We start from the raw sequence: 10,478 nt of genomic DNA on the forward strand, positions 1-10,478 counted from the left end.
GATCACTTATTCATTTGATGGTTTTAATGTTACTAATTCATATAAACACACACATACACACTATATCGCAACATTCAACATAACATACTATTGACAGACAATAGAAAAAAAAGCAAAACAAAAACTAAACAACTTCAAAAATGAGGATAATTTGTCTCCATTCAAATTGAAAACAAAAATCACCAATGACGTCACCAAAGGGTTGCCAGAGAGGTAATTTCTACTCATCCTAGTAGACCTTTGATCTACGCCATTAATCATTCTAATTCTCAGCCTTATGGTCACAATAAATAAGGTAGATTCCGTCTGATTAATTGCCGGAAGGCGGAGACAGAGTGGCTGATAAATTAGGAGAGAAAGAAGAGGAGCGAAGGAGAAAGAGGGGAGGAAGATATTGGAATAAGGAAAGGACGAGAAAAAGTGACACAGGGAGATTGAGAAGACGAGGAGAAGAGACAATTGAAATAAGTGGAGACAGATGAGGAGAAAATTAAAAGAGGGAGAGAGAATGAACGAGATAGAGAGTGAAATGGAAGGAAAAGGAAGAATGAACAGAGCGAGAATGTAAAAATGAAATGAGGAGAGAGGGAGAAGGGAGGAAAATGAAACAGAGAAAAAAATACGAAGAGAAAATTTGAATAAGGAGAGGAAAGGAACAAAAAATAAACATTGAAATATATAGAGATAAAGGAGGGAAGAGAAAAGGAGGAAAAAAAAGAGATAAGGAGAAAGAGAGACGAAGTGATATTTGAAATAAGGAGAAAAGAGAGAAAGAAAATTGAGACAAGGAGAGAGAAGGACGAGGAGAAAATATAAATAAATAGAGAAAAAGGAGGGAAAAGACTGAAAGAAGGTATGGCAGAAGAGACGTGAAGAAAGGGAAATAGAAGGGAAAAGGGAAGAAAACTGAAATAAGGAGAAAGAGAGACGGAAGATATTCGAAATAAGGAAAAAAAGAAGAAACGAGAAGAAGAAAACAATAAGGAGAAAGAAAAACGAAAAGAAAATACGTAGGGGAAAGGAGAAGAGAGAAAAAAGATAAACAGAGTCAAAGGGAAAAATGAAATAAGGTATGGCAGATGAGACGAGAAGAGGAGGAAATAGGAGAGATGAGGTAAGGGGGAAGAAAAACAAGGAAGAGAAGGAAAAATCAGAGAAAAGTAAACAGGAAAAGACAAGTTAACAGAAAAGAATGGGGAGGGGGGGGGGGAGAAGATAATGGAAAATAAGAAAAAAAACTTAAACAAATAGATAAAAAAATATACAAAAAAAAAAAAAAAACAGAAAAACATGCGAAGGAGTAGACAAAAAATAAGACAAAGGAAAACAAACGAAGGAACAGACAAAAAAAAAAAAAAAAAAAAAACGATTCGACAACAAGACCCAGAAAAAAAGAAGAAAAAAAAAACCGAAGAAAATAATAATAAAACAAGAATAAATTTGAATAACGGAAATCACTGCCACTCCACAATTCCCCCTCCATAAAAAACACTGATGTAAACCTATTTCTTTTCCTCTGTTTTCTCCCGTGCTCGTGATTCGTGATATCTGAGCTTGGAAAAATGCCAAGCTTTTCCCACGCTCAGCACACCTACGCGGAAAAAGGGAGGCAGAATAACAGCGATCAGAAGGAGGAGGAATGAGGGGAAGGATAAAAGAAGGAGGAGAAGGAGGGGAAGGAGGAAAAAAAGAGAAGAAGGAGGATGCAAAGGGAAAAAGAAGGAGAAGAAGGGGGAGAGGAGGAAAAAAGAAGGAGAAGGAGGAGGGAAGGAAAAAAGAAGGAGAAGGGGGAGTAGGAGGAGGAAGAGAAGACGGGAGGGGAGGAAGAGGAGAAGGAACTAGTGAATGAAGAGAAGGAGAGGGAAGCTGAAGAACAGGAGGAGCTGGAGGAGGGGGAGAAGGAACATATTGGCTAATAATATCATTAATCGAAATATTGAAATAATGACACTTTTCTCCGAAATCCTTGCTTACTCAATCCGTTAATAAATAACTATTCGACACACTCCCCTGTTTGAGTTATAAGCCACACTAATACTAAACTGAATATCACGGTTTAAAGGAATTGATTAAACTGGCGTATGTAAACAAAAAACTGCCACAATAAACGGGTTCCTGTTCAATACTGATACTTATTTAGATCCTTTCAACCTGCCCAGCACTAGGAAATAAAAGGTACCGGAGACCACTGAAATGAGGGGCTTCTCTACCGCTTATGGTTCAAGTCAGACCATATAAACAACTCACAGGAATACAGTAATTAGCCAGGTACCCTCCCTATGGCCTCAACGCGTCTCCCGTCATTATTTAGGTTCGCTGTCCTCACTAGAAGGATCTGGGATGAGGTTTCTCCCGTGTAAATGGACGTTTCCGGTGGTAGGTGGGTGTCCGAATAAGAAAACTGAGCGTATTTTATTTTCTTGCTGGCTGAAGGCTTCTGAGATGAAGACGTCAAACAAAATATAGCGCTTATTTTACATAAATCAAGTTTGTATGGAATCGCCTTCATGGTCATAATGAAAAACGTAACTATATTATAGTAGCTTACTTTTATTGTTTACTTCATTAGTGAAATTCTACTGAAACAAAACTTTGTTTTTCTCTTGTTCTACCATATTTTTGAGTGGCATTCTGTGAAACATAAATTATGGCTAATTAAACCCCAGTTTTATGTATTCTTGCTGGTGTGTATGCCTGTTATCTTGATCTTGAATGCAATGCATAACGAAAAGCAGTTCAACTAGGTATTTCCTCAATTTATGCCGACTGTGATACCTACAATGCATTAAATATATTTCGAAGCCGCATTCACAGTGGCACTTAATATTTACGGCCTTTGCAAGAGCGGGCACTCAGAGGTGCTGCAACCAAAGCGGTGCAATTTCTTCCTCAGATTCTCATGATTCAAAGATATCCGAAATATTGGAAAAGGCAATTGAAAATTCTGCAACCGATCAGAGCCATAAAAAATTAACTTGGGGAATATGTGTTGCGAATATATTATATATTATTCTGAAAGAAGAAATGTCTATTGTCATTTAAATTGGTAAAGTCAATATGTATTTATTTATTCATATCACGCCACTACAGAGTTTCAGTGTATTCTTTTGATGTCTAAATGCAAACCTATTACCTTACCATATTTCTTTACTGCATTATGGCTGTAGTACCGAAGAACCAATACCTTTGAGTGTTACCAGAAAGTGTTACGGAAACGCAGTTGTGGTTAATGTGTGTTCTTGATATCCGTAACAATTACATTCATTGGTGACCACGGATGCAGGGGTAACGAATGTATATTAGAGGAGACACCATGATGAAACTTTGAACTGTGTAAAGGAGATGGAGAATAAGTATATCATATATGTTATGTTGAGCTCTCCCTTGTGATTTGCCTTTGGAATGTTTGACTCCATCCAGTGAGTTACGTATGTCATGTTTGTCTCCATCTCTGCAATATCCAGCTTTATCTTGCGAGTTTCCTTTGTCAATGCCTGGTTTCGCCTTATGAAATATATTTTCAGTGTTTCGCTCCACCCTGTAGGGGGGCATACACACGATTTATGAAAATGCTTGTGATGCAAGTAATGGTATTGAAAAAAAAGACAAACATGTGCGATATTTTGGCTTTATTAAATAAGTTGATGTCTCTGTCATCATGAAGCAACAACAACAACAACACTTATAATGATAACATTACTACCTCTGTCGTTTCCTCTTTCATTTTCTTCTCCTCGTGTCTTTCTTTTTAGTATTTTCCTTTTTCTCATTCTCATTCTTCGTTTTCTCCCTCTTCTCCTTCTTCTTCTTCTTCTTCTTCTTCTTCTTCTTCTTCTTCTTCTTCTTCTTCTTCTTCTTCGTCGTCGTCGTCGTCGTCGTCGTCGTCGTCCTCCTCCTCCTCCTCCTCCTCCTCCTCCTCTTCCTTGTCCTCCTCCTCCTCCTCTTCCTCCTCCGCCCCCTTCTAGTATTAGTATTATTATTAGTAGTAGCAAGAGCAGCACTACTGCTACTACTAAATTAAGTTAATATGAGAAAAATGTGGGTTGCTGGTTCCGGGGAACCAAAAATATTTTTTTGGAAAAGATTAAACGCTGTCTCATCTCTTATGTCACAAGGTATATTTTATTTTGTTAAAAGAAAATAGTTTAAAAAAAAAAAGTAAACTCTTTTCTCGAGGAATTTTACCTTTTTACAGAAATAGGTTTAATAACTGTGAGGGAAATGCAATAAACGATAAACATCACCATAAAAAACAGCATCACCAATTACGCAACAAAGGGTCCTACCAAGACATCATTAGGATCCGATTCCCCGTGGACAAGATAATGTTACAGTAAGACATCATATATTGATATTGCCTCGCAAGGAATAATAAAGAAGCTGAAATAGATAGCGGCTCGGGTCATGTTGAGGAAATGACTCGATTAAATATAAATTCGTCAGCTGAAATACGAATCCAAATCCTTGTGATGTTTCGTAATAATTAATAACGACAGTTAATTATTACTAATTGGTTCGGTTACATTTATTTTTTATTGTCGTGATGAGAGAATCTAATATCTAGGATAGAAATCATTTTAGAATTTGATTAAGTCTATTTCAACTGCGAATGCATTAATTGGCCATTCCTCTGCAATGCAAAATTCGAGGATAATGAATGCAATTGCTGTTGATACTGTTGTATTTCGTACTAAATACAGTATGTTGACGGTAATGGTAACACTAATGCTGATGATAATAACGGCAATGTTAATGATGACATTTGCAACAATTTTGATAATAATAATTCAAACAGTAACATCATTTAAAATTTCAGTAAAGAGTATAGAAGGGCGCTACATTTTCAAGTCGTTCAGAATATTAAGTTTCAGAGACTATAACCGAATGTATTTCCGGGATTGCGGAATGCCGGATGACACGGCTGTGATCTGTTTCAAATGTAGAATAGCGAAGAGAACTTACAAAACTAAATATTTTCCTTTTTCTGTGCACTTTCTTAATGTTAATGGTGATGAGAACGACAATAATAACGGTAGTATTAACAGCAATATTGGAATTAATAGAAATAGTAGTAGTAGTAATAGTAGTAGTAAATCAGTAATAATTTCGATAAAAGATAAGGATAACCGTGGCAATAGTGATTAATTCATACTACTGATAAAGAGGAAGAAGGCTTTAATGATTATAATGACGATAATAATGACGACGAACTCAATACAAATACTCATATAACCAAATATAACAAAAACAACAATAAAGAAAAGCATCGATCTTTTTCCACTTCCACCATTCTCCCAAAATACTAAAACGCGCGAACAAGAAAAAAAACCCCTCGTGATTCGATCTCAAAGCCTTTCTCTTTCCGCCACAGATTGCTTAAAGCGCCTTCCCCTGCGACTGTCATCAGGGGGTAATGGTGAGCGGTTAATATTCATGAGCAGCGGAAAAGCCTGGCATAACCGAGGTCCAAGCCGATGTTTTCCTTACTTACTTCTTGTGCAACCGGAATGTATTCAAATCGTCGGGGTCTGCTCCTTGTCTGTTAGGCGGCAAGCGGGTAGGTCGGTTTGCAGCTGCTGAGGCGGAGGGAGGGGTCGAGGCACGTGCTAGGCTGGGTGGATGGGACTGGTTTGTTTTGTAATTTTTTGATTTTACAATTTTTGTCTGTGTAAGAGAGGAGAAAGGAAAAAAGAGGGAGAAAAAAATGGGACGGAGGAAAGGATTGAGGGAGGGAGGGAGGGGGAGAGAGAGGATTGGAGAGGCAAGGTGGGAAAGAAGGAGAGGGAGAGGGAGAGGGAGAGATAAAGAGAGGAAGGGTAGAAGAGACGAAAAGTGAGAGTGAGAGAGAGAGAGAGAGAGAGAGAGAGAGAGAGAGAGAGAGAGAGAGAGAGAGAGAGAGAGAGAGAGAGAGAGAGAGAGAGAGAGACCTCTTGTAACTCTGACCCCATCACCCAGTGTAGATATACTCTAAGCCACCTGCAGTTAAGTTGCCTGACATGGTCAATATACGATTTTAATAGACTCTAACTCCTAGCTTTCCAGGCCAACGTAACACAAGGCGAACTAATATCGACCATCACTTCCCATTTGCGTGACAGTTCCCGATCGGATCGCTATCAGGGGAATCGTCAAAGCAGGTGAATGTCAAACTATAACTACCTAGAATAGGTGTCCCTTCATGCCAGTAAGGAGACATTTACTCTCTCGATTATTGGACCTGTGAAGTAACGGATATTCTGTGACCAGTTAAATGAAACCAATGCAGAACCAAATACCAGTAATGAGGAGGTAGGGCATGAGGGTTAAGGCCACTTGTTAAACATAGCAAATCATGAACCCGTCCACTCTGCATGATGAATTACACACACACAAAAAAAAAAACAATTTTGATGTACTTCTTTGAAATACAAATTTAAATCTGACATTCAACTTAAGTAAGGATGGTAATGCACTTATGTTTCAATTCTTAGACAATTCTATGGCTTCAGAAAGAGTGTAAAGGAGTTGAATGTAAAAAAATGTTGCTACTAAAATCTACTTCTGCTAAAGGAAGGTTGACACTAAGGCCTATACATTTGAGATGGCTTCATGATAACAGAGGATCTCAAGAGTACAGTACAGGAGAGTAACCCGCATGTAACAATTAGAACCGATACTTGAATGCCCATTTTTGTTCATGGACTAAGGTGCTTCTTTTGTTTAGACAAAGACACAACGTGGCAAATATTATGTAAAAAAGAGAGATACGTTGAGAGTTAAATGTCAAGAGTAACAAGGACAGGTAAAGGAGGGCTAGCTTCTCTAAATATGTTACAAAAGAGCAAACTAAGAAGAAAATGGAGCTATGTCAGCTGTTTCCAGAATAATACGGAAATCCCAACCAGTTCACAGTCCCCACCAAACATATGTTATTACCATGGTGCTAGACCATAGACATTTTGAGGTGAAGCAGCAGTTTAGGTCATATTGCTGTTTATCCGAGCAAACAGGACTGGTAGCATACACATTGCTCTCCCTTGTAGCACCTATTTGGCCTTTGTTCGGCATCGTACTCACTTCAGTAGCAGACTCATACTGAACGGACGAGGACGAGGCATGCGACGTGTTGTAGGTAATGTACAGGGAGCAGAAATAATATAAACAACACCTGATCCCACTACGGCCGTTACCGCCCCCCCCCCAGTTATACTCCTTTGTATATAATCATTTATAACACGATATTCTATATTGTGGAAGGAGACGGTAGAGCGGACCGACATACAATGACCTCATTCTATACGGGCTACCAGCAAATTCGCATATTTTGCGAACACTAGATGGATATCCTTACTAAATGCTAGAGGGTCCTGCCGCGATGTTGTCAAAACGGCGACATCTGAAACATCATACCAGAACACTGTAGTCTAGTACCAGAACACTGTAGTCTAGTACCAGAACACTGTAGTCTAGTACCAGAACACTGTAGTCTAGTACCAGAACACTGTAGTCTAGTACCAGAACACTGTAGTCTAGTACCAGAACACTGTAGTCTAGTACCAGAACACCGTAGTCTAGTACCAGAACACTGTAGTCTAGTACCAGAACACTGTAGTCTAGTACCAGAACACTGTAGTCTAGTACCAGAACACTGCAGTCTAGTACCAGAACACTGCAGTCTAGTACCAGAACACTGTAGTGCGGCCATTCCAACACCGGAGAAATGTGCTTGTGCTATTCGGTGATGTACAGGCTACAGCGGCAGCACTCAACGCCTGGCTTCACAACAGCCCCCACTGCGGCCTTCTGCGTCACTATACCTTAAAACCGGTTTTTCGAGCCACGATTTTCAATACTGTGCAGCGCGATGGTGGAGCAGACGGTCATACAGCGAGAATATTCCGTGGAACACTTCAAGAGGAAGGTGATTTCCTAGCCGTACCTACCTCCATGCACAACGCACTTCATAATCTAATACGACCACATACATATACAGATATACATATATATATATTTATGTATACACACACACACACACACACACACACACACACACACACACACACACACACACACACACACGTATGTATATACACACATACACACAAATATATATATATATATGTGATATATATATATATAATTTATCCATCTCTCTATCTGTCTATCTATATAATATATATGTATATATAATATAGATGTATATAAATGTATATAAACAAACACGCATACAAATACACACACACACACACACACATATACGTATATTCATATATGTATGTATGTGTGTGTGTGTGTGTGTGTGTATGTACATACACACACACACATTTGTTTCTTTATTTCTGCTTTGTTTTAGTGTTTATTTTTCATATTTACTTTATATAACTTTCATATACCCCTTTTTATAGTTGCATGCGTTGCAACTTTTGACACAATAAACTTCTGATTCTATTACTGTTATTTTGCCAGAAGTTACCAGCTCTAGTTAGGTATTGATGGCCAAACTTATAGCCTAAAGATAAATATTGCAACATTGAATCAGCAGTTTCCATGTGCCGCACACACATCATCATCATCATAATCACAATCACAATCACAATCACAATCACAATCATAATCACAATCATAATCATAATCAAATTCACAATCACAATCATAATCATAATCAAATTCACAATCACAATCATAATCACAATCACAATCACAATCATAATCACAATCATAATCATAATCAAATTCACAATCACAATCATAATCACAATCATAATCATAATCACAATCATAATCATAATCACAATCACAATCATAATCACAATCACAATCATAATCACAATCATAATCATAATCAAATTCACAATCACAATCATAATCACAATCACAATCACAATCATAATCACAATCACAATCATAATCACAATCACAATCACAATCACAATCACAATCACAATCACAATCATAATCACAATCATAATCACAATCACAATCACAATCATAATCACAATCATAATCATAATCAAATTCACAATCACAATCATAATCACAATCATAATCATAATCACAATCATAATCACAATCACAATCATAATCACAATCACAATCATAATCACAATCACAATCATAATCACAATCACAATCACAATCATAATCACAATCACAATCATAATCACAATCACAATCACAATCATAATCACAATCACAATCACAATCATAATCACAATCACAATCACAATCATAATCACAATCACAATCACAATCATAATCAAATTCACAATCACAATCACAATCATAATCACAATCATAATCACAATCACAATCATAATCACAATCATAATCACAATCACAATCACAATCATAATCACAATCATAATCACAATCACAATCACAATCATAATCACAATCATAATCATAATCAAATTCACAATCACAATCATAATCACAATCATAATCATAATCACAATCACAATCATAATCACAATCACAATCATAATCACAATCACAATCATAATCACAATCATAATCACAATCACAATCACAATCATAATCACAATCACAATCATAATCACAATCACAATCATAATCACAATCACAATCACAATCATAATCACAATCATAATCACAATCACAATCATAATCACAATCACAATCATAATCACAATCACAATCACAATCATAATCACAATCACAATCACAATCACAATCATAATCACAATCATAATCATAATCATAATCAAATTCACAATCACAATCACAATCACAATCATAATCATAATCATAATCATAATCATAATCATAATCACAATCATAATCACAATCATAATCATAATCATAATCATCATCATCATCATCACCATCATCATATCATCATCCTTATCATTATCATTATCATTATCATTATCATAGTCATAATCATAATCATAAATATAATTATAATTATAATTATAATTATAATCATAATCATAATTATAATTATAATTATAATTATAATTATAATCATAATCATAATCATAATCACAATCATCATCATTATCATCATCATAATCATCAGTCTGAATCAATCCACTGCAGGACGTAGGCCTCTCCCAATTTGTTTGCAAATTTTGTCTTGCGTTTTTTGTTTCCAGTCTTGGCTCCCAAATTTCGTTATTTCGTCATGCCATCTTGTCATTGGTCTGGCCCTTGGCCTCTATGTTATCTATAGCTCAGTCTGTTACTTTCCTTGTCTATCTGTCGTCCTGTCTCCGATATATATGACCTACCCATTGCCAATTTTACTTTTTTGATGCTCATCTTCAACTTTTGTCTGTTCCCTGATCCACGTCGCCCTCATCCGATCTCTTAGGCTAATTCCCAGCATCAACCTCTCCATCCCACTCTGGTTAGTTTCCTCTCCAGTAATTTGGTTGTAGTCCATGTTTCAGATCCATAGGTCATAACTGGGAGGACGCATTGATTAAAGACTTTTCCTTTTAATCATAATGGCAAGGAACTTCTTAGTATGCTAC

The 10,478-nt window shown here is 36.8% G+C and overlaps 1 protein-coding gene across 1 annotated transcript; it reads right to left on the minus strand.

Annotated features, from left to right (window-relative positions):
• Window positions 1–7,360: 7,360 nt before the first annotated feature.
• Window positions 7,361–7,684, minus strand: LOC125025448. Its single transcript, XM_047613460.1, has one exon. It carries the CDS (start codon window positions 7,682–7,684, stop codon window positions 7,361–7,363), a length of 324 nt encoding a protein of 107 aa, XP_047469416.1.
• Window positions 7,685–10,478: the final 2,794 nt, after the last annotated feature.

Source organism: Penaeus chinensis, chromosome 5 (assembly GCF_019202785.1).
Source record: "Penaeus chinensis breed Huanghai No. 1 chromosome 5, ASM1920278v2, whole genome shotgun sequence".
Taxonomy (NCBI): domain Eukaryota; kingdom Metazoa; phylum Arthropoda; class Malacostraca; order Decapoda; family Penaeidae; genus Penaeus; species Penaeus chinensis.